Raw genomic sequence first — 23,937 nt, 5'->3', positions numbered from 1 at the left:
GTTCAGCAACACTTCGGACTCGTGAAGAAATATAAATACTAAATTGTTTTAAGTGCTAGTCCTGCTCTTCCAGAGCTCCTACCAACACACACGGGCTCAACCCCGTTCCCGTACAATGACCTGGCCCAACTGATTCTCATCTTGTACAGTACATGTATATCAATGTCCCATTGTGCCTGGTCTCCAATATGAATTCCAACAGGTACTATTCTACATCAATCAAAGACGAATGTCTAAGCTAATTTATTGGTGCTTGGTGGTCTACAACATCCGAGTAGCCACGCGCACGAATACGCCGGAGCGAATCGTCGGATAGATGCATGGATAAGGACGAGAATCGCATGTCGGGCATGGAGGCTGCACGGAAGTCGATCCGGTCCTGGCGCGTTTTAATTGGCACCTTTTGCATTGCCGTATTGGGGTTTGCAATGCCGTTCAGAACTTCTGTGAGCGAGTCCAGTCCGAGGAACAACCCCACGGACTTGTCGATATCAGGGCCATCGCGCGGGCACTTGTGTGCATTCTCATTAACGAAATGCACGAGGTCTCGTAGGAAGTGCGTAAGCTCCAGCATGCGCGAAGTTCCGTATTTGCTCACATCCAACACGACCATCTGCCGTGGAGGCAGGCGCGACTGCTTGAGCCTCTCAACGAATGGGTGGCAGTCAGGGCAGTCACGGCACTCGAGCAGCAGGGCCTCACGCAAACGCTTGAACTCACGGAAGCGGCGCTCGGTGCAGAATACGTCGCCAGTTTCCTGATGGCATGTCTCGATCTCGTACACGAAGCGATTTCTCTTGAGAGATGTGGCTGTTTCTTTCTCCTCTGGCCGAAAACGAAGCACTTGAACTGCCAGCGGCGTGGACGTTGGTGGTGGTGGCGTCTGGCGGGGTGGCGGCTGCTTCAGATCTACTTTGATCTCCACGAGCGACTGGGAGGTGGCGTCGACCACGCGTCGCTGAAGTAGCTGCACCATCTCAAACGATCGGTCTCGGCCGCGAAGGGTTTAGCTTGTTATCGATGCGTTCTGTCTGAGAATGACCACGACACGACACTGACCTGCACATGCACGTCAAAAAATCAAAAGGTCAACCGAGGATCTTACAAACTCCGATATTTATGATTTTCAACCAATGATAGCGAGCACAATCATATTGTAATGTTTACCAGCCAATCATGATTTCTGAATGGGTCTCTTTCGAATTGGACCGTTTCTGTTATAACATCTCGGTGACAGCGCATCATACCACGTGGGTCGGGAAGCTCAGCAAGTCTGGTTGCAGGCGGCTCCAAGCCCCCACGATGCGAGCATGCTCGTCCGGGTGCGAGCGCTGCAGCGCCGCTGGGTCCTGTTAATGGAGATCAAGCATGGGTTAGTCGTGCCAAGAAAAAAACTGAATGGCAGGAAACGTGAGAAAATGGTGGTGCGAGGCCGGAGTGCCCTGTTTTCGACCAGGTGTATCCTCGTCGGATTCATCGTCTGCTCAGGTAGCAGATACCCCAGTTCACCACCACCAGGTTGATTCAACCGTTTACTGCACTGCATGCAAACGTACCTCGGCAAAACACACGAAGATCGTCGCGACGATGGAGTCCAGGATCGAGGACATGATCGTGCACATGGCGTACCCGATCGACGAGCACGCTACAAAGGTCAGCAGGACGACGTTAAAAGTCTCTGCAGATAGCACGCAGTAGACCCGCATGAGTACGAAATGCCGCCCAAGTTAAACAGACAGCTCTCCAGTCACGTACGGCACTCGTCCGGGTGCTCCGCCAGCTCGTTCGGCGTGCACCGCAGCGTTAGGTACAGCCACGCCGATCCAATGACTCCGGACACCGTTCCTGCCAAAGATACATACCCCGTTAATTGATGATCTCGTTCAGAATGAAACAAGGCGTACCAGCGACCAGGCACCCCACCGACAGGACGCTCGAAATGAGCGAGTCGTTTAGTAATGCCGTCCATCCGCGGTCTCGGAAGAGGTGCATTGTGTCCGTCCCAGCTAGCCGAAAGTCCTTCCCGTACAGAGCCACCTGGCAAAATGCGTACTTGTTGAAGTACTGCATGTTGCGCATAACCAGCTTGACGAGAAACTCCAGGAAAGCGTTGGCGCTGCCCTTGTCTTTTCGCCGCGGGGCAGAGAGCAACAGCGTGTGCAGTGCGCTGAGAGCAGCGACAACCAGCGACCCGATACAAATCGACCCGAGAGACGTCGTCAGCGCTCGAGTCTGCGCCCGCTGGATCGTGTTCACGTCATGTGCGCCAAACCACCACTCACCCACCGCACCGGCAGTAATGCAGTGCACCACATTCTTGGCCACCTGCACAAACCAGAAGAAGCTGCAATTATAGCAAGAATCATGTTAGAGATTTCACTAGAAAAAAAACTCTGTTAGCTCGACAGCAGCAACGACGTACGTACCTTAGCAGCATAAAGAAAAAGCACGTGTTTCCATACGAACTTGAGTCATGAAGGTGGTCCACTGCTTTAGCAAGTACACCCACGACAGCCGCGCCCCAGATCATTACCCAGACTGCCTGCGCTACCAACGCAACGTACGCCGACGTGATAACACCAGGAAACACTCGTAGGATTCGAGAAGCTGCCGTCAGGTTGGATGCTGCGAAGGCGATTGAGCGCCGCACAGACGCGTAGTACGTCACGATCGTGAGGGCGAAGAACAGGTTGATGAAGCCGATGGCCTTGCCAGCCATACCAGAGTCATAAAAGGCTGCGACTGACGCTGCAACAAAAGCCACTATACTGGCCTTCAACGTCCAAGAAATGACGCGCTCTGCGTGGTTCTGCAATACCTGCAGCCACAGTGCAGACACGCCACCACCTATGACCGATGTTTCCAGGAAAATGAGGAAGATCTTAAGTCCGTGCGACGAGTTATCTTCATGATGAACAGTAAAGTAAATGCTTGACACGTTCGGAAGACCAAAGAATAACTGCAAATTGTTTCCAGAACACAAGTGATATCTGATTAGAGAAATTCAGCAAAAATGCTAGACACCAAAGCCAACATACCGCAATAAAGCTCACAGCAGCACAATTAGCAGCGAAGGTCACTGCAAAAAAGTAGTCCTTGCGCTCATCGCGCTGCCCGGCGGGGAGCTGCTGCGGCACCTTCTCCAGCAGCACCTCCTCGTCCGCTCGATCCAGCTCCATGATGGTGAATGCTGAGCAGGAAGAAGAACGAAATATCGTGTTATAAGTGGTCGAAATAGACTTTTCTTTCTACCAATCCCAGAGCGGTAGTTTCATTGAAGTCCGACCATCACTCCTTTTATAGAATACACCGGAATTGAACGAAGATGACGTCGCACTCCACGATGACGACGACGATGGCGGAGAGCGGCGAGTTCCTAACCAACTTAACGCTGGATGGTGTGCGTGAGGGCGCCTACATGCTGTGCAAACACTCCGACGACCTGCTGGGCCATCACGCCCGCCAGGTATTCCGTGAGAAGGCAGCGTCCATGCGTGCCGAGAACAGCATCTACTACTACCTCAAAGATCTCATGAAGAAGTTCGGATCACAGCAGCACGCCGCTAAAATCAAGAAGACGGCGCACAGCGAGCCGCAGCAGCTCGTTTTGGAGGCGCACGAGTTCCGTAAGCTCGTGGCGAGCGACCCCGCCTTCGAGAGTGCCATTCCAAGCGACCAGGTGGACGCGCTGTTCCATCGTCTCGAGTACGACTACCAAAAGCTGCTGCTACATCGAGATTTTGTGGGATTTTGTCTGCTAGATCAGGACCAGCTGTACGTCTGCACCCACTACTGCATCTTAGAGATAGCCCTTGACTGACCCCCCCCCCCTTTGCTGCATGTATCTAGACGATTACTGTTGTACAAGTATCGGAAACATCTTAAAAGTCTTGATTTAACTGATAATGAGATCGCAGATACTTTCAAGCGATTGGCACCACCCGACGGTACGGCAATGGTACCAGAGCTGTTTCACGCCGCTATCATGCGCGACTTGGATGTCGTGCTCACGACAGGAGTACGTTGCAATTTTAATCTTTAGGAAACTCACACATTAAAAACAAATACTTATTCAACAGGAACTTGCTTTCGTCATGGGCCTCATGGATTCGGATAAGGATGGGCTGGTGAAAATCCATGACTTGGAACTTCTTCTTAAAGACGAAAGAGGGGCGGAGGAGCTGGTCCACCCTCCTCGCGAGAATGGCGTCGTTGACATGAGAATTTCAACAAATAGCGTCGAAGAGGTCACGCTACGCAGAGATAACTACACCCAACTGTTTCCGAAACTGCAGAGTGAAAGCAGCTCCAGTCCCATGCATCTTTGGTTCCGGACTGCGGCTAAGGAAGACGGGAAGGCTGCTATCTCTAATATAAAGTACGCAGCAAGTTCGCGTGACACTGAGCTGGTATCGAAGGGATACACATGTTTGCAGCAAGATATCAACAGGAATGGAGCCTTCGGGAAGCACAAGTACATTTGGATGAGTCTTGTACCTCCCAGCACACAAATGACTAACGAGGTGATCGATCTCGCACTTACAAGTGGAGATCTAAGTGACAAAAACGCTGCAAGATTATGGATACCCCGCCATCGCGGCTTCAAGCTCGTCCCAGGGAATTTGAATGAGAAGAATCCGAAGCTAGGCGTGTTCCTGTGGCTGCGGCGACGGCGTGCGTTATCTACCCAAGACCTGGTCGAACCTCCTCATATAGATCTCACGATTACTTCACCGCGAACACGAGCAAATCTGCATAGTCACATCGACGACTTGGAAACTCAAGTTCGAAAAACACTTCGACGCAACTGTCCAATTGACCAAGACTGTTCTCTCAACTTCAATCGTTTATTCGACGAGTTTGACCCCAAGAAGGTGCGGGCCATTACCAAGCAAGCGGTGCTGGCTGGCATTGAGACGTTCGGCATTAAAATGGACAAAAAGGTGGGCGTATATGCAATACTGGCTTAAGATATTAGCATATCGTTGCCAACTGATCACGTAACTTTCGATTTCATGGCAGGACTTTCGGCTGGTTTGGGAGCGAATCAATGCATTCGGCGCTAAGGTTATTCAAGTTGGCGCATTCGCTCAATTCTTAGAGCTCACGGATTTCGAAATGTTAGCATAAATACACGACAAAGGTGCAGATGCTGTAGATAAAGTTCTGACCAAAGCTATTCTGTATTATTTTGTAGTGACGATGTAGTGAACTCACTGCAGCGTACGATGACGACTCGCTTTGGCTACAACGTACCCAACTACAGGCTGATTTTTCAGTCGTACAACACGCTTGGGGACGGAAAACTGAGTCGACCCGATTTTCAGCGAATATTTGCAACAAACCAGCTGAGTTTCACAAACAATGAACTTAGCAAAGTGATCCAGCGATTCGATGTCAACAAAGATGGGGTTGTCGACTACTCCGACTTCCTGAGTTACATCACTGGGATATGCGATGCGTCTGCCAGAGCTGCAGGGCGAATCGCTGAAGCAGCTGATGAACTCCGAGTTTGGGCGCTCGAAAAGCAGAACAAGAAGCTCGCTAAAGACGGCAATATTGACTCAGCATCTGCGTGGCGCTTACTGAAACCAAAGCATAGTCGACTTGACTCCGAAACCATCAACCGAATTCTCCGCCAGCGAAGAAAACGCTTGAACGCGGAACAAATTCACTTGCTGCAAGTATTGATGGCCCCAGCAACCAACGGCGAGGTAAATCAGGCAGCATTCCATGCGTTTGTCAACCACGTGCCCAAGAAAATGTACGCTACTGTGCTTTCACTCTGACTGCTAAGATGTGATTCTAACAGCAACTATTGCCGTGCTGCTTTGCTGCAGCTCTTCAATGGTTTATGAACTGAGGAAGTTGGTCGGATCTGGACCTGTCGAATCTGACGTCGACGAGATTTACAACCGTCTAAACATTGAGGCGAATGGAAAGCTGTCTCTAGTCAATTTCTCGCAGCAGCTGAATGCGTTGGCGGTGGAAAAGTCAACGCGGCAGGTTGATTTGAAGGACTTGGTTTACGTGGTGCAGTACACTGGAGCGAATTGCGGCGGTGACGGTGCGGTGCTGATTGACCGGTTTTTGGCTGTCATTCGAGAAAACCAGGATCGTCGAAACATGAAGAGCGAGTTTGTCACTCACTACGACAGTCCCCAGTTTCTTGAGGGCGTCAAACTGCTTCGTGGCGAACTGAAACGATGTGCCAAAACCCCAGATGGCAAGTTTGATTACATGGTGCCATTCCGGCTTTTTGACAAGGACAATACCGGACAAATCGTCTTGTCCGAGTTTGAAGTGGCCATCCGAGAGCTTGGTGTAGATAGGTACCTGACCGACCAAGAGATTAAGGGACTGATGCGGCGATTTGACCCCAATTCGTCTGGCGCAATTGACTTCAACGAGTTCCTGCGTTTTAATCTCGCGGAGTCGTCTTCCTCCTCTAGCAGAAGACTGAACATTACCACTCTGCCGGATCCGATCTTGCAACGTATTCTACAAGACATCATTATCAGTGAACAACTTACAAGCGGAAATGTCGGGGCGTACTGTGGCTCAATCAAGAGAATGTTTGGCATTATCGATAAAGAAACTACTGGTCTGGTTCCCGCAAGCCGCTTTGTAGAGACGCTCAAAGAAATGAGTGTTGCTGTGCCGAAGGAGGATATGGACATCTTAGTGAAAGAGTTTGCGAATGATGATGACGCTGGTGGGGACGTCCACTACTTGCGTTTTTGTGAAGCGATAGCTCAAAAATGCCAGCAAAATGGAGAGACGCAGCCATTCCTGGAGTCACCGCCGTCGGAGATTCTCAGTCTGCTAAAGACGTTACATCAGCAATACCATAAAGCTAAGCAAAAGCTGGAAGCCAGTGGTCACGAGTTCGACATTGACCGAGCGTTTCGCGTCCAGAAAGACTCAACAAAGTGCATTTTGATGTCGATTGACGACTTCAAAGACGTGTTATGGGCGGCGGGCGTTCATCATCCCTACTTGCGCGAAGAGCTGGAAGCCATGATGAACTGCTTTCAGCTACACCAGAATTCTGGATTTAATGTCTCGCTCTTCCGCAAGTTTTTGTCAAATGGCCCGAGTGCCTTCTTCGCGGGCGATTCCGGCGTTCTTGACAACCATGTTGAACGACTTCTAGGGGAACTCCAGGCGTTTCTGTCTACGGGAAAAGATGCTGGTGAGCGACTATTTGGACTCTTTTCAGAGTTGGACGCAGACGTAAGCGGGTTTCTTTCGCACGAAGAATTTCTGCAGCTGCTCCAACGAGCCGGTTTCCGGCACTTTCTTAGTTCAGAAGATGAAAAGCTACTGCTCCAGTTTCTAGATACAAATGGTGACGGCGCAATATCCTACACGGAGTTTGTTACTTTCGCCAAGCACGCCGATGAGATGCCTAAACCACTAGTCGAAAAGCAGACTAGTATCTCGCCGCTCCCGTCCTCCACAAAGACGGTTATAGCCGACGAGTCCTCTGGGTCTCAAACACTGACTCCCGCTACGCAGACGTCAGAATCAGCACTAAAAGAGTCATCCTCCAGTTTGCCGGTATCCAGTCAATCAAAGCCCGATAACCGACCGCACGTTCCAATCCTGAACCAAATAGGTAAGCTGAACAAACATTTGCGCCCACCATTCCCGTTTGCCAAATATTTCAGCAAGTACCGGGTGAATCAAAACGAAGCGCGAGTGACAGTTCGAGTCTTCGAAAAGATTATTGACAAATTTTTGGATCGTCTCGTGATCCAGCGCGTGGTATACAACATGAAAGACATGGACACCGAGTTATTAGTGCAGGGTTACGCTGTGGCAAGTGACGATGGGACTAAGATCAACTACGAAGTGTTCCTTGGAGATATAACAAAAGCACAAGAAAGGGCCGCGGCAGAGTGTGCTGACAGGTACTCGAATAGCAGTGACAGTGACGAATTGTCTTGCAGCAGTGACGAAGAAGATCGAGTCACAATGAAGCTTTCAAAGGCCGTCGGGGCAGCATTACTCCAAGCAATTAAACATGCGCACAAAACCCCGGCCGAACTTGACGCTCTGAAGTCACTGTTGAGCACGTTGAGTAAAGATTTGACAGCGAAGAAGCAAGAAGCTATCAGCGAAACAAAGATCTACAAGGTCCTGATGGCCCTCTCTCTTCGGATGCGCAATAAAGACGTAGCCAAGCTGCTCGCATGCTTCAAGACAGAGCATTATGGCAGGGCTCTATACGAAACCAGGCCGTTTCTTGCAGCTATCGAAGAGCAGATCAATGCTGCCATTGGCCCACCGAAGGAGAAACCCGCACCTGCTGACCCTGTGGTTTCTTCCCCTGTAGAAGTCAAACCGATTGCTTCAACCACTCCTCCAACGCTAGAACCTACTTTGGCGAAAAAGATCTACCGATGTTTTCTTGCAGCAGCTCAACACAACATCAGCGGTCGAAGATTACTAGAAAAATGTGATGTTGCGAAAACCGGGAAACTCACGTTACTGGAATTTCAGACGGTACTTCGCCTAATGGGGTGTAAGCTGACAGACACTGAGCTTGAGGCAGTGAAAGCTGCCCTTGGGGACTCAAAGTCTGCTCAGATCAACTATAATCTATTAGTCCAACAAATGGGTCCAGATCGCCAGCATAGACCACGGAAGGTGCGAGCTAGAAGCACTGAGATACTCCACTTCGATCACGTACCGGAAAACACAGACACGCTGCATCTCACTCCCCAATTGCCAAGCCCACGAGCTGTCACTCATTCTTACGGTCTGGAACCTGCATATCCAGACGTCGAAAAGGGAGCTACGCGCACTCCTCTCTCTTTTGAAGAAGCGAAGCGTATTGACATTTTCGTGGGACAATTCTTTTCGGAGCTTTTCAACATGCGGCAGATCGACTCCGTGACTCTGCAGCAGAAATTCGAGCCCTACGATATTAAGTGCACGGGATTCGTTTCCATTGATGCATTCAGCTCAGTGATGAGGAAGCTCGACATCTTTTTGCCGCCCGATGTGGCTTCGACTATCATTTCTCGATTTTCCGCAGTGTCTGGTGGAAAATTTGATTACGTTGATTTTTGCCAGATTGTTGCTACTTCTCTTCGACCGAGGTCACCGCCAGCACAAGTACATCCCATTTCTCAGGTTATCAATGAGATGCCGCCACTTTCCGGCTCAGCAGCTGAGCGCCCTGACCAACATTTCAGCCGGAGCGATCCCGGTGGTCGGGTAGCAATCGACACGGCAAGTTTCCGAGCAAGACCTAACTACTCGAAAGTGCGTACCAACTCTGTCAGTTAGTTAGCCTTTGTTTTATCTAACGTTAGTTTGCACTATCAGCTGCTCAAACTGAATCTACCAGTGATAGAAACCAACTTCAATCCAATGCCACCAGGACCACAGCAGCAGCGTATTCCATCCAAACGTAGTGAAGGCGAGGCAAGCGGCTGGAAATGTCCTGTGTGTTTCCACCAGCAGACAAGAGTGACGTCGACTTGCGAGATTTGTGCAGCGCAGAATCCGGCTTCGGTCGAATTTCAGAGTTTGCGTCAATGCTCTGCGTGCGGATTCCGAAACAAACTCGATGCACGGACGTGCGAATTGTGCACCGTAGTGCTGCGGAGGTCACAACCTCCTCCTAACAATGGGGTGTCCTTCTCTCCAACCAAACGATATTATGCGCCATCTTCAGCCACTGCTCCGTGTGATGGCTGGCTTACGTAAAAAAAAACTCGGATGTTTGATTTTAAAATAAACTTTATGCAACTTTATGATAATTCTTGTATTTGTTTGTGGCAAAGTCAAAATCGCATTGTGGTGAAATGACGCGAAACTTTTTCTTCTTCTGAACGATGGAATTGTACCGTGTACGCTGGACCCACCAGATCTCGTAGTCCCCCATGCAAATTGTTCGCGTCCGGTCATCTTGGAAGAGCAGTGGCAACGTCGTGGTGCGAAATCCGTTCGGGTACTGCCTCATCAGCCGCGTCTGACTTAATATTTTTTCGCTCCCCGGTTCGTGCAACTCTAGAAACGTACCGCAGTGGTTTGAGAGCTCGAAGGCCCCACCACACTGGACGATGTAGCTGGTTTGCATGAATCCTACAGCCACGCAAGTATCCTGTTTACGGCCATCCACACTGTAGCAGGACGCAAGAGCGTTGATCGAATCATTGTAGTCCCAGCAGGCGGGCCGCACTACTTCTTCCATTGGTATCAAAGCACGCAGTCGTCCGATACATCCCGAGTTAGTGTAGTTCTTCGTGACCGTCAGTCCACTGCGGGTCAATGTCTTTTGAAGACGGTATGGAACTAGATTATCGTCGAGGTAGCAATTCTGGTCGAAGATCGAAGGGCGATCGCCAATTCTATTGACTGACACATCCAGTGTTGCCCCGGACTCGTCCACAAGAGATACTTTTTCAGCAATGGTAGCAGAAGAATCCACGTACGCCGGTTCCCCAAAACGGTCGATGCAGCAGTCGACAGGATGATTCCGACAAGGATCCAACAACAACCCAATAACATATTCGGTTGGCTCGACGAAGCTGGAACAGGACAACATTGAAGCTTGTAAGAGAGATAGACGTATTAAGTCACGAGGGAATCCAATATCACCTGTAGATGTCCGTGTTGATGGTTGCGTTTGGATCCCGAGTGTGGATTCTTACTTTTAATTCCTTCTGCTCCCCCACATATGCGCGTTCTTCAAGTTCGTCTCCCTTGTCGGGCGCTGCGATCACTTGCATCGCAGAGTCCGACTTCAGTGCTTCTACGTCCGAAATGCAGCTCCTAGCCACAACAAGAGCTACGATCAACACAGCGGCACGAATCATCCCAGGAATCGCCGCCCTCTTTGCTTTCGGTCCCTCAGAAGATCTGAAAATGACCTGCGACGATTCGTCGTGGTGCCTTTCTAGCGTCAAATCTCACAATAGTCGAATGCCGAATGGCGCATGACGGCGCATGGCGGGCCAAAAAGCAACCGCTGCCGCTCCCGTTAGCTCCCGTACCTCCTGTAGCTCATCGCATCTCCAGTAATCACAAAGATGCCGCCCGATCGAATCTCATCAGCAGCAAATACAGAAGTAGCAGCGCCAAGGCCCACGAAAGGAATTTGGCCAAGTTACAACGGGATCTTCCGAAAGAAATCGTATTCTTCGACCCTCGTCGACGGGTGTATCATTCTCACGTCAACCTCAGTGGCTGGCGTGCCACCGATACCTCACTCCAGCAACTCCAGCTCAACGATTCTAAAGACAACCCAATCAAATCGTCTTTTCATACTCTCACGGTGGACGGCAGTGCTCATATCTCGGTTCGGGGGCTTCTTTTGTTGCTGGAAGCTACGGCAGCAGGCGGCGGAGCGCTTCGTGCTCTTCGACTGTCCCAATGCCAGTTGCTCTCTCGTGGAGGTGGTGAAGCACTTGATGGAGGCCATTTGCCACATATATTGACGGAATTGGATGTTTCTTCCTGTGAGTGGGTGGACGACAAGTTTCTTCGCACCGTGGCGCGTTGCTGTTCTCTTCTCTCACATGTGACTATCGCTCACTGCCGTCGTGTCACGGACTACGGCGTCGCAGCCTTCGGCGAAAGCTACGCGGCTTCTCTAACCTCTTTGGATGTGAGTTTTTGTACAAAGCTCACGGACACTGCGTTGCTTGCTCTATTAGTGGGCTCCTCATCGCAGACAGCAGGGCCAGGAGGAGCTCCGACGGTCGCATCATCATCTTCAGCTCGTATCCGTATACTAAACATTGCCGGACTGCCACTAGTTGATGGGCTCACGTTGCTTGGCTTGCGTGGTCCCTGTGCTTCTCGTCTTGAAAGTCTGAATATGTCTGGCTGCACAGTACTGCGAGTAGCAGCTCTGCAGCGACTGGCGCGAGTACGAGCACTAGTACGCCTTAAGAAACTTGACCTCTCACGCTGCTCGCTCGTGAACGACCACGTTCTGACTGCATTGGGCGCAGCATGTCCGCAACTCGCAACCCTCCTACTCGCTTTCTGCTCAAGTATCACCGATTTCGGCATTCGACGACTTGTAGGAGAGACGACGGTAGTTGAGTCTACCGTTGATGACCAAGAAGGTTTTGATGAAGAAGACACTGGTAGAACTATTGAGAGGAATGGTGAGTGTGGCTGTCGACAACTGGAATCTTTGGATATTACAGGCTGTTTCCAGGTCACGAGTCGAGGAATTTCAGCTCTTGGGGCGCGATGTCCACAGCTGCGATCGATGACACTCGACGGTGTTCGAAGACTGATTTTTTCGGGGATACGAGCTTTACTTCACGGATGCCGGAAGTTGCGTACTCTGCGGTGGAGCGGCATTCTCGTGCGGAATAGTCAAGATGAAGCTGCCGTTCCTGGTGCTTGTGCTGCCTTTTTTTCAGTTCCTCAGCTAACTGACTCCACGGTTGCCGCCTTGACCAGCAGCGCATTGAAGACTCTGCACATTGGCACCACACAGTGCGATACCGATGCTCTAGCTTCCAATCTGCTAGAAAGTACTAGAAATTCGACATCGCTGGTGAAGTCGCTAACCGATCTGGACGTGACGTCTCTAGCTACAGACACGCTTTGCGAGGCACTGGGTAGTTGTTGCGTCAACTTGCGCGTACTTCGTCTCAGTCGGTCGCGATACTTCTCGGCCACAAGTTTTTTAGCGGTGCTACGAGGCTGCCCCAGCCTTCGCGTACTGGAGCTTGAGAGCTGCGAACAGATTTGTGACGAATCATTGATAGCAATTAGCAAGGCGCCGTGCTCTCCACACCTAGAGACGCTCGTCCTGGCGAACGACTGGCAGCTTACCGACACTGGACTAGCGTCATTATTGCGTCCGGCAACCAGCCTGTTCCGCTTAGATGTGCGTCACTGCCCCGAGATTTCATTACCAGTGCTGCAAGCCTTGGCAGCTGCACGGGGACACATCAGCGAAGCTACACGCGACGGATTAACACCTCGCCATCCTAATGTCGTCGCATTTTTGCGTCGTGAACGCAAACGCCGAGTAGCTGCACGAAAAATCACTCGTTGGCTGCGCTGTGAGATGGACGCCCGGGTGAGCGCAAAGTCCACCCTGGAGCGTACACTTGCGTATTTTCGACGACAGAAGATCACAGCAGCTCGAATTCAGCGTTGGTATCGCCGCAAGGCAGACCAAAGGATGCAGCGTCGGCTGGTTGCTGAAGCTCGACGACTTCGAGTCGAGCAGTGCAAACTGTACTGGACGTGGGTGACAGCGCTTTGTGTGTTGAGTCGTCGGCTGCGAATATTCGTTCGGATGTTTGTTGCTGCTCGTCAGCGTGCAGCGTTTGAGAAGGCCGAACTTCTTCGCATGCTACGGGATAAATCTGCGACCGAGATCCAGCGAATAGTTCGGGGCTGGCTGGGACGGCGCAGAGCAGTTGAAGCTCGCCATGCTCGGGAGCTTTGGATAGAGCGACGGGCAGCAGCCGCGACGAATGTTCAGCGCGTCTTTCGTGGACATCAATCTCGGAAAAGCACGACACAAAAGCGTCGAGAATGCGTTGCCGAGATGCAAAATACCATGAAACTGCGTGGCGCGATTTTCGTGGCTGGACTGCACATTCAACGCATAGTACGTGGATATTTGGGGCGACAGTACGCCAAACGTTGCGCAGTGGCTGCGTATGAGTTGCTTCATCTGAAAATCGCTCGAGCAAAGCACATTCAAAGAGCTTACAGAGCTCACATCGCGCGGGTGGCGCTTCGAAGGTTAATTTTTGGTGGAGCCACCGCACTGCAGAAAGTTTTTCGTGGATTTCGCGGGCGGCGTGAAGCTCGTGCCATTGTACTTGGACGAGGCTACACATCTCACCCACGGATTCTCATTTTGATGCAGTATTCCATCTACACGCGCGAGCTTGCGGTGGCTTGGAAGTGCAAACGAGATGCAGGCATGACTATCGCTCTCTCTTTGCAGCGGATGTATCGAGGGTTTTGTGGACGACGTGATGTACGCTTAATTATGGCACGTAAGAGACAGCGCTGGTATCTGGAAGACACTGGAGCTCGAACGATTCAACATTTCTTCCGCAGCATCATGTTCGTACACTTTCTTAGTAAAGGGATACCACTAAGACTCACTAGAACCGCTTTGTGCCTTGTTATACGTAGAATTCTTGTGCGGCTTGCAAGGTTTGAAGCCCTCTTGTGTCTTCGACGACGCAGTGCAACGAAGATCCAAGCAACGTGGAGGATGTGGCTGGCCAAGGCATTGACAACAGCTCGAAGACTTCGAAACGATCGCCACCGGCAGCACACAGCAATATTGGACGCGATCGCCTCTCCACAGCAAGATCGTCGGCTTTTTCTCCATCGTGGTGCTGTGCACTCGATTGTGTCGCTCTACCGCGCGGCTTTGCTTGCACGTGGCTGGCTACCACCAACGTACATCGCGATACTGCACCGCTCGGCAACCAAGATTCAGGCACTAGTGCGTGGTCATTTCGGCCGCGTGTACACGACATGGCTTCGACATGAACTCACACGGGCGGTTAGCATCGTCCAGCGTGTACGGCGAGGCAAGTTGGGGAAGAAAATGTGGCGCTCGCTGATGGGGGAGCGTCAGCAGCTTCGTCGAGCTCAGGAAGAAGGCGATCGAGCTGCATCGATAGCACAAAAGCAGACAGCGCACCATGCACTAGAAGCTTTCGAGCGTGAGACGCAACACGCCGTTGTGCTCCAGCGTTGGTTCCGGACACTGAAGAGCCGACAGGTGTTCCGTGAAGCTCGTGAGCATCGAGATCGACAAGCGCGTACTCGTGCTGAGAACAAGGTGGACGCGATGCTTCGTAACGCAACGGAAAGCGTTGTATTTCAGGCTCGCGTCTGGCGCGACTGTGTGGATCGTAAAACTGAGCTGGTGGCACTGGAAGAAGATCAATGTGTTGCAATGGAGAAGGAGATTGAGCAGTTGAAAGAAGCGTGTATTGACGCGCACGCGGGCTCGACTCATGCGTCTCGAGAATTTGTTGAGCTGTCGAAACGCAAGCACGAGTTCGAACGGTCTTGGGCGCGGAGAAAGAAGTGCACCAAAACAGTCAAGCAATGCATCCAACCGTTTGCCGTACGGGCTAAGCAGCTCACGATGGAGAGTGCGCAAGAGTTGAATGCCAATCGGCAGCTTCAAAAGGAGATAAGACGCATCCGAACTGAGCTGCGGAAGCTCCATGCAAATTTGCGAGCTCGATTACCACTGGAGCCTTTATTACTGAGTCGGGACGTCGAGTCACTGTTGGCCGGACTGACTGGTGAGGGTTCGTCCGACAACGAAGGTGCTAATCTGTCGAAGACAGCGTCATGATCCTGCTATTGGTCCTTATCATTCTTGTGTACCAGTGACTGAGGTTGGCTTCGTTCAGAGCTTACTCTGCTCCTCGTACATTTCATCGATGACGTCACTGAAATACTTGATCAGTTCGAAGCGCTTGGGCTTGAAGGTGGGCGTGGCTACGCCGTTTTCCAGAGTGAGCTGTTCTGCGTGAAGCCTCAACTTGTGCGCGCGTTCGAACGGAAGCAGCTTTGCAGCCAGAGCCAACTGTCGTAAGTCTTCCTGGATGACACGAAGAGGAGACTTGTTTACAGGGTCACACAACTTATACAGCGAAGTCTCCTCTCCCTCCAGGCGTTGCATTTCAGCCCAGGCCGAAGCATACTCAGGGTCAGGAACGACGATCCCCACCACGTAATTCTCGAATGAATCACTAGGCACGAACACTTAAGCAACAAAAGGGTTCAGATTGTACACCCCCTCGACGACACGTACTCGCCCTGCGCAAGCTTGTAGATGTGTTTCTTGCGGTCAATGTCCGTCAGCGTACCATCGGGGCTCCACTAGTCAATGTCACCCGTGTGGAACCAGCCGTCTGCATCCAGAACTTCGCTCGTCAGCTCTGGCTGCTTGTCGTAACCTTTGAAGACGTGTCCAGACCTGGTCAGGATTTCACCTCGAGGACATGGCGTATCTCGAGTCGAGTAATGCTTTTCCGGAACGTCTTCTAGGCAGATCTCAGCGCCAACAACGGGGACACGCACATGTCGAGTCATTGGCATCTCAGCCATCGCACAGGACACCACCGCCGCCGTTCCCGGAAGTCCGTACCCTTTTCCAGCACAGGGCAACTGAACACGATGGCCATGAACTCCTTAGACCTTCTTAGACAACGGCGCCGAGCCGCTCAGTATGTAGCCCAGAATCATCGTGAGCTTGTCAAACACCAGAATACGTGCGTGTAGTAGCCCTCTGCTAGGTACTCCTTCTTAGCTGGGTATGCCTGGTCAAACAAGAGCTTCTTCAATCCACCTGCAGCTACTACGCCCTGTGTAATCTTGTCATGAACTCTATTTAGCAACCGTGGCACGGACGGGAACACCGTCGGTCTCAGCTCGGCCATGTCGTCGAGCAGTTTAGGCACCTCCCCTTGGTAGTAGCCGATGCATCCTTCTTTGGCAATGATGTGAGCTTGCACATTGCGCTCGAAACAATGTACAAATGGTAAAAAGGAAAGAATGTACATCTGACTCATCCAATGGAGTGATTTCGACAGAGCACAAAATGGAGGCGATCATGTTAGAGTGCGTCAGCATCACACCCTTGGGTCCCAAGGCTTGGGGTCACCCGTCATTCCCGACGTATAGCAGATGGAACAGAGGTCGTCAGGCAGTGGTGGATCGGCTTCCACAAGGATGGCGCAACCGATTTCCATAAGCTGACTCAGCGTCATGAGCGACACGTTGTTGGATCTGGCCAGACTCACGTCTTCGCCGTCGTTTTGTCTTCAAATTGTACGAGAGTCTCGACACTAGAGCAGCAATTTATGCAGTTCTCGATCTGCTCTTTGGTGCAGAAAACTACTTGATGCACGCCATCGGCATCATGACTAATTTCGAAGCACGACTAATTAGAGTACATATCTCAGCAAATGGTCCTCAGCAATAAAACCTACTTTTAAGTTAGCAGATTCTGCTAGCTTGAAAGTAGGTTTTCGCTGCTGCAGATGTATTGTACATGTACCTTTCTCAAACTTTTCGGCAGAAAGGTACAATACGTAGGACTTGTGGCTGCCAAAAATTATATTTTACCGTCGTTTTATCAAATCTTAGGTATTGCTTTACCCTCTCTTTCTTAGGACCAGCCTTTTAAGGTCCGATTGGCCAAACCTCGAGAAAGGCACAATAAGTCCTCGGATCTTTCGTAGGGGCCGCTGTAAACAATTGTAACTGGCTATGTTTCTACCGTCACTAGCGTACACGTAGCGGTGAGGAATCTCACAAGCAAAATAGCCTTATTAATAACTCTTATAAAATTGACTCTGATTAATTTAGGAATAGAGCGGGAGCCCTAGACCTCTGAGAACCACTCATATGCAGGTCGACTCCTGACTGGCTAAAACGTTTTCCTTTTTAGCCAAGCTATAGTGCGACAATGCTAATCGCGTGCCTTTTCTACCTACTTTTGTAAAAGGACCTACCTACTTATGTAATTGGAGAGCACATTACATCACCCCGGCATCAGGTCTTACGAGCATCATCTCAGCAACCTCCCCAGTGGCCAGGAAAGACTCGGCCGTCATTTCCTCGAGGTTCAGTATCTCTGCAACTTCGGGCAATGGTTCCAGGTGGACACGACGGGTAAATCGGTCTCGCCATCGAAGATGTGATAACACGGCCGTGTCGGAGGAGCCCGGGCCCTGGACTCCGAGTCGCTTGAAACGACGTCGATCTGAACGAGGTTCAGATCCGACTCTCGGCGGCGGCGTCGTCGTCGATGGTGACCGTAATGTGAAACTTCGTTATCCACGTCTGGGAATGTCTTGGTGTCGACATCCGAGGCACTCGAGGCCTCGTATGATACTATGTTACCCACGCAGAAAGCGCACCTCGCGTCTTCCTCTTCAGTTATGGTCTGAGCGACCTCGTGTGGTACTATGTTACCCACGCAGAAAGCGCATCCCGCATCTTCCTCTTCAGTTATGGTCTGGGCGACCACGTGTGGTACTGTGTTACCCATACAGGAAGCGTACCCGACGTCTTCCTCTTCAGTTAAGGTCTGGTCGACCGTGTGTGGAGCTCGGTTACTCACCTTGTACCCGCTATTTACAGTGTTCGTGACAGCTTCAGTAGTCTGTGAAACTATGTTACCCGCTTGTGGACCTAAGTTACCCTCTTGGGCAACGCCTCCTAGCGCCGCCATCATCGAAGCGTCCTTGGAGTCGTCATATACGTCGACGACTCCCAAGCAGCTGCTGGATACTTCGGTACCCTGGCAGCCCTTGCGGGCGCCCCGGGTCCTGACAGAGGTGGGACCATGACTCATCAATGCTCTGCTGGACTTCGCAAGGCGGCTGGCACCGATTGCCTTGCCTCGCCAGTCGATCCAGGGCTCCTGATTCTCGAGCCAAAGCATGCCCAGGATCATATCGTAGGCATCCATGTCGAGAGCAGTAAACTGTTCTGGGCTGTCGAAGTCTTCAAACTTGACGACCAGATCCACTTGGACGTTGGGGACAGTGACGACTTTCCCGTCGACCAGTCGCACTGACACCGTCCCGTTGTCCTTGCTTTCTCTCAAAGCATCGAACAACTTGTTGCTTTTACGATCAACTGTCTGGCGGCGTGCGAAATTCTTCGACGCCCCAGAATCGATCAAGATTCTAAAGGGATGATTGTATCCCCGTACACATCCGTGTACTACGACCAACCCGCCGCTGCTCTTCGCCGATTCGTGAGTGCGAAGACTCTCAGCGGCTTATTCTTGTGGTACACGCCACCCGCGCACCCCTCACGAAGACTTAGTTCTCCCCCTGTAGGGCGCCGCGCCCCTACTGGTCTCCGGTGTTCCCCTGTCCCCGGAATCCTGGCTTCTGTCAGCGACCCTTGAGGACGGGCTTGGGGAAAGTCCGCCTGCGGTGTCTCTCTGCGGGATATTCAGGCTTGAAGTGTCTAAGCTTCCTCCAGCCGAAGCAGCGAATGTCGCGCTGCTCGGCGGACCGGAGTTCCATGGGAACTGGTCCGGTGGGGTTTGCTCGACCGTGATTCGACACAGAATTCCTTGGCCACGTTGAGGCCGGCGTGCGCGCCTGACGATGGATGTACACTTCTTGAGCAGACACTTGATTCGCCTCTTAGAGGGTGCTTGACTGCACCCAGAACAGCTGAGTGCGCGCCGGGCCTACTCGAAGGCCGTCCATGAGCACAGTCACCTTGATGTGCTCGCTGAGTGGGCTGTCCACTAGGGACGCCGTGAGCTCTCGTACCTCTTGGACGTACTCGTGCAGCTCGCGCCTTCCTTGCTTGCACGAGAGGAAGCGCAAACGCTGCCGTCACTCGTAGTTCGCCGGGAGAAACGCGGCTCGGAGCTGTTCGCACAGCTGAGCCCAGGATGTGAAACATCTAGGCGATGTCGCCTCCCGCGTGTACACCCAACTCGTAGCACGACCGCTAAGGTTGGAGAGCACAAAAGCAACACGGCGTTGCTCGGTCGAGATCGGAGCCACGTTCATCGCGAGCCCTACCTCTCGAGCCCAGAAGTGAAGGTTCTCACCCTCCTTCCCTTCATACGGCTTAATATTCAGCCGGTTTGGCTTCGGGTGTGGCGGATTTGTTTCCGCCACCGGACCCGGCAGGTTTTCCTGCATACGTGCGATGGGCCCTTGCTCGTAAGCGTCAAACGCATTGACACGCCCGAGCTGTTCGGCCGGTGTCGACGCCACCAGGCTCTGCAGGGCCTCCATCCCGAAGATGCCAGCCATCTTCCGAACCGACTCGAACTGTGAGTCGTTCAGATGAGAGAAGTCGTTCCAATCCATGACCACGAACTTCAGAGAGGTTCAGGTGGTCTACCCGCGTTGGCGTGGATTGACTACAAGTGCTATCAGGTGTGACGGGGTCACACGGCACCTAGCGCTAGAGGTTGGCTTACGAGAGTTTACAAACTCTCAGTGAGCAGTAGTTCACAGGTCCCTTTTGTCGAGCGGTGGTTTCGGGTAATATACATCACCATCGCCTCGAGGTTGATCGAGGTCATCTCGGCAAAGGTCATTTTCCTCCTCTCCCGGCTATCCGGGAAAGCCAAAGAGTGGGCCCTCGGCAAATTTGTCGTAGAAGCGCAAGTGTTCCCCACTCTGTCCAGAGTGACCTACGTCTGGCCTTCGAGCCCCCGGCACGATAAATCCCGTGTTCGAGATCAATTCTTCGCCCTCAATCAGGGTAAGATGTTGATGCGGGACTATGTTCAAAAGACTCGACACCTCGCTTCGTGCATCACCACGAGCCCCATCGACATGGCTTCACAGGTTCATGTCTTCGTGTTCGGGATGCGAAAAGGTATGACGCGTTATAGTCTCACTCGTGCGGAGCCCGACACCCTGGAGAAGGCGTTCGCCCTCGCACTTCGCGAGGGCTATGTATTGACGTCGTCATACGCCGGCGGCCGACTCGGCAAACGCATCCGAGCCGATGGAAATAGATGTCATCGAGGTATTGACTAACCGACGCACCTCGCATCTGGGCAGATCCCCGTGTCCGATGCCATGCTATCACTGCCAGAAGCTTGGCCACCCGCGGCCGTTTGCCGCGTGCCTGCCCCTGTTGCAGCGAACGCCATGGTCGATGGTGTCGACAATCCGAGACAGGTCGCCCAGTCCAAAAACGGCCTGGGCCATTAGGTACAGGGTGCCCTACTGGCTGGAATTGAGGTCCGAGCCCACCAGCGGCGACCCGACCTCTTAGCCCTCTAGTGCTTCATGCAAACTTCAGCGTCACCACTGCCAGTGACGACGCGAGACTAATCACCCTGAATCGCCACGTCTCTGGCACCCGGCGTCCACTGCATGCGCTCCTGGGATGAAGTGCGACGAACAACGTATTCCGCGCATCGAGTTTGTCGGTGTTGCCCTCGAAGATCTTTGTTATCGACGGTTTGGCGAGGTTGTTGTGAAACTCGTTGAAGGCAAGTTGCACCGTGTCCCGCGGCACGAGGTACAACTCCCGAAAAATTCGACTGCTTCTCCAGTCGAGACGACTTCCTGGTGATCTCGATGAACTACGCCTTCCACTGTATTCTCGGGATGCCGTGGCTCGCGCGGTACCAGCCTGACCTCAACTGGCGGGCGCGGTCGGTCAAACGTCGACACAACTTCGACGTCAGTGAGGTGTTCACCCACCGCCTTGTGTCACCGCGAGATTGGCCACACGTTACCGTCGCAGACCGGTCATCCACGACGCGAACTGCTCACAGAGTGAGCAATGGCCCTCTATGTACGACATGCACAGTATTGTTGTGTGCACCTGCTAGGAACCCCTCGCGTACGCGCGAGGCGAACGAGATTGAGGTCGAGCGTGGGCTCCCATGACCAAACGAGACGACGGTTGAGCATTATTTCCCGTCGATAACCAAGACGACGGTCGGACATGGGTTCTCGTTAGCAACAGATCTAGTGGTCGAGCATGGCTCCCACCACAGCAAGTATCTCCAGTCGAGCATGCGTCGCTCCCGCTTTCCGATGTTGTACGCGTTTGCGCGGCTCACCCACGCGCAGTCGAAGTCGCTAACCCACCGTGCGAAGCCTCTTCAATTTAGCGTCTCCTAGGCTTCTCCTGGAAGAACTTTCTACGTGCCCTTACCCGTGGCTAGGTCGAGCAAGTTTGTCTCATCACCACACGTGACGAGGAGCTTCACCCAGTCAGCGACTCCGAAGAGCTAGCGCGTCCCAAACACGCTGAACCGAAGTCGGTGCGTGAGGAGCGCTTCACCGCGCAGTCCTGAGAGTCACTGAAGGCGTCTTCGAACGTGTACAACCTCGCACGCGAGCACGATGACGTATTCCCCGACAAGATCCCCGCAGAACTGACCGCTGACCGCGGAGTATGACACGAGATTGACCTCACGTCGGGAACAAAGTACTGCGTGACGCGGCAGTGGCCGCTGCTGCGAGATCCGGTCAAGGCCAACGACGATTTCTTTGCGAGTCGTCGCCAAGCCGGACATGTGCGTAAAAGCATCTTTCCTCACTCAAGTTCCATCTTCTGTGTCAAGAAGGCGACCGGCGGCTGGCGCATCGGCCACGCCTTCAACAAGTTGAATGACGCCATTATCCCAGTGTAGACTCCAATCCCGCGCAAGAATAGGATCCTCGACTCCATGTCTGGCAGCGTGATCTACAGCATTATTGATCGGACGGACGTCTTCTATCAGATATTGATGGGGCCGGATGATGTTCCCCTCACGGCTGTAAGTACTCCAAGCGGAATGATCTGGGAATGGCTTGTGGTGTCCAAGAAGACACCCGCCACTTTCTATCGTATAGTTTCCCACGTGCTGTGGCCCCTGCGCGACTTCGCGCCGAGTTACTTCGACGATATCTTCATACAGAGTCGCGCTGAGGGCGGCCTTAGCGCAGTGGAAGTCCACTTACGACACCGGAAGCAAGTGTTTCAAGTGATGCGGGAGGCAAAGTTGTACGCGAACTTGAAGAAATGCGTCTTCTGCGTACCAGAAATACTGGTGCTTGGCTGCTTCGTCAGCAATAATGGCGTCTGGGCTGACCCGGAAAAGATCTCGTCCATTCTGCGCGTGGCTGATTCCTTCAAACCCAACGAAGCTCCGGCAATGGCTGAGTCTTGCGAGCTATTTCCAGAAGGTAATCAAGACCTACGCCGGGCTGATCCAGCCGCTCTCGTCGCTACTGAAGCAATACGCCGCGTGGTCGTGGCACCCCGAGCACCAGGAAACTTTTGACCTGGTGAAGAAAAACTTGGCAGCCGCGCCAAATCTAATGCTGCCCGACAAGTTTAAACCGCTCCGTGTCGTATGCGATGCCAGCGACTTCGCGATTGGATGCGCGTTGATGCAGTTTGACGACGATGATTGAGCGAGCGTTGTCAGCTATCAATCGCGACAGATGAGGCCCGCAGAACGGAACCATCCCGTTCACGACAAGGAACACCTGGCAATGCTCTACGCCCTAATTAAGTTCAGGGTGTATTTGTTGGGGTAACATACTTTTGCCGTTTACATGGACCACGCATCGCTGCGAACAGCGATGAAGAGTCCGCATTTGTCTCAACGCATGGCGCGTTGGCTGTCGTTCTTCTCGGAGTATGACTTCGTAGTCCACTACAAGCCCGAAAAGAACAATGTTCTCGCCGACGCTCTATCACGTCGCCCCGATTACGATCCTCTGGGCGCGCTGCCTTCTGCTGATGCCGGCGACGACGAAGAGCAGAGTGCCACGTGCGTGACGCTGGGAAACGAGATCGCCGCTGCCTATGAACATGATTCCATCTACTCGAAGATCAATCTTCATCTTCAATCTCCCAGCGATGTCACACTGGGATCCTTGTCACAGTCATCTCGCAATCGGGTTCATCGATACCAACTCGATGCCGAGCTGCTGACGTACAGCATCAGCCTGTACGATGTTGTGGTGAAGTGCTTTCTCAGAAATAAGTGAATGGGCCTGAGAGGCGGGGTCCCTCCCTTCCCCCCCCCAAATCGGTGAATTTTTTTTCGTGAGTTTATTAAGAGAGAATATTTGTTTTGTTTTTGGGGGGGGAGAAAAAAAAATTGTCTCGGTGGGGGGGGATATTAAACCCCGGAAAAAAAAAAACCCCCCGCCAGGAAAAAGAACAAGAAAATGGGTTAGGTAACGTGGTTACCAAAGGCCAGGTCCCACCAAGACTTATCTCGGATCCACCCTTACCTGGATCCACTTAAATGGATATGGGATATACTATATAAGAGTGGATCGAGTGTGGATCCTATGAAGGAAATGATGGGTAGGGTGCCCCTCCGAAAGGTTGGATACTTAGTTAAACCACCGCCTAAACAAGAAAGTCATGGATTCACCCGCGAAGGTGGCCCCCAGATCCCACTTACTTTCCGAATTTCGGAATCCAAGGAGGGAA

General features: G+C 52.2%; 6 protein-coding genes across 6 annotated transcripts; 2 read left to right on the top strand and 4 right to left on the bottom strand.

Annotated features, from left to right (window-relative positions):
- Positions 1–238: 238 nt before the first annotated feature.
- PITG_06632 (uncharacterized protein) lies at positions 239–1,028 on the bottom strand (the record flags this gene model as incomplete). Its single annotated transcript, XM_002998667.1, has 1 exon — positions 239–1,028. The coding sequence occupies one exon, from the start codon at positions 974–976 to the stop codon at positions 239–241; it is 738 nt and encodes a 245-aa protein (XP_002998713.1).
- A 213-nt stretch (positions 1,029–1,241) lies between these two features.
- Positions 1,242–3,179, bottom strand: PITG_06631 (uncharacterized protein; the record flags this gene model as incomplete). The annotated part of the gene is made up of 7 exons (XM_002998666.1): positions 1,242–1,349; positions 1,454–1,483; positions 1,557–1,678; positions 1,756–1,845; positions 1,905–2,344; positions 2,427–2,959; positions 3,039–3,179. The coding sequence occupies 7 exons, from the start codon at positions 3,177–3,179 to the stop codon at positions 1,242–1,244; spliced, it is 1,464 nt and encodes a 487-aa protein (XP_002998712.1).
- Positions 3,180–3,355: 176 nt separating this feature from the next.
- Positions 3,356–9,723, top strand: PITG_06630 (uncharacterized protein; the record flags this gene model as incomplete). Its single annotated transcript, XM_002998665.1, has 9 exons — positions 3,356–3,774; positions 3,850–4,018; positions 4,080–4,943; positions 5,023–5,120; positions 5,198–5,764; positions 5,841–7,470; positions 7,582–8,694; positions 8,800–9,087; positions 9,340–9,723. 9 exons carry the CDS (start codon positions 3,356–3,358, stop codon positions 9,721–9,723), a joined length of 5,532 nt encoding a protein of 1,843 aa, XP_002998711.1.
- A 34-nt stretch (positions 9,724–9,757) lies between these two features.
- On the bottom strand, positions 9,758–10,869 carry PITG_06629 (uncharacterized protein; the record flags this gene model as incomplete). The annotated part of the gene is made up of 2 exons (XM_002998664.1): positions 9,758–10,547; positions 10,618–10,869. 2 exons carry the CDS (start codon positions 10,833–10,835, stop codon positions 9,758–9,760), a joined length of 1,008 nt encoding a protein of 335 aa, XP_002998710.1.
- A 79-nt stretch (positions 10,870–10,948) lies between these two features.
- On the top strand, positions 10,949–15,334 carry PITG_06628 (uncharacterized protein; the record flags this gene model as incomplete). The annotated part of the gene is made up of 4 exons (XM_002998663.1): positions 10,949–11,017; positions 11,102–12,046; positions 12,140–14,073; positions 14,146–15,334. The coding sequence occupies 4 exons, from the start codon at positions 10,949–10,951 to the stop codon at positions 15,332–15,334; spliced, it is 4,137 nt and encodes a 1,378-aa protein (XP_002998709.1).
- A 54-nt stretch (positions 15,335–15,388) lies between these two features.
- PITG_06627 (uncharacterized protein) lies at positions 15,389–16,736 on the bottom strand (the record flags this gene model as incomplete). The annotated part of the gene is made up of 5 exons (XM_002998662.1): positions 15,389–15,747; positions 15,879–16,133; positions 16,247–16,445; positions 16,546–16,637; positions 16,679–16,736. 5 exons carry the CDS (start codon positions 16,734–16,736, stop codon positions 15,389–15,391), a joined length of 963 nt encoding a protein of 320 aa, XP_002998708.1.
- Between the last annotated feature and the right edge of the window lie 7,201 nt (positions 16,737–23,937).

Source organism: Phytophthora infestans, genomic scaffold, assembly GCF_000142945.1.
Source record: "Phytophthora infestans T30-4 supercont1.8 genomic scaffold, whole genome shotgun sequence".
Taxonomy (NCBI): Eukaryota; Oomycota; class Peronosporomycetes; order Peronosporales; family Peronosporaceae; genus Phytophthora; species Phytophthora infestans.
This window is presented reverse-complemented; position numbering and strand designations above follow the sequence as displayed.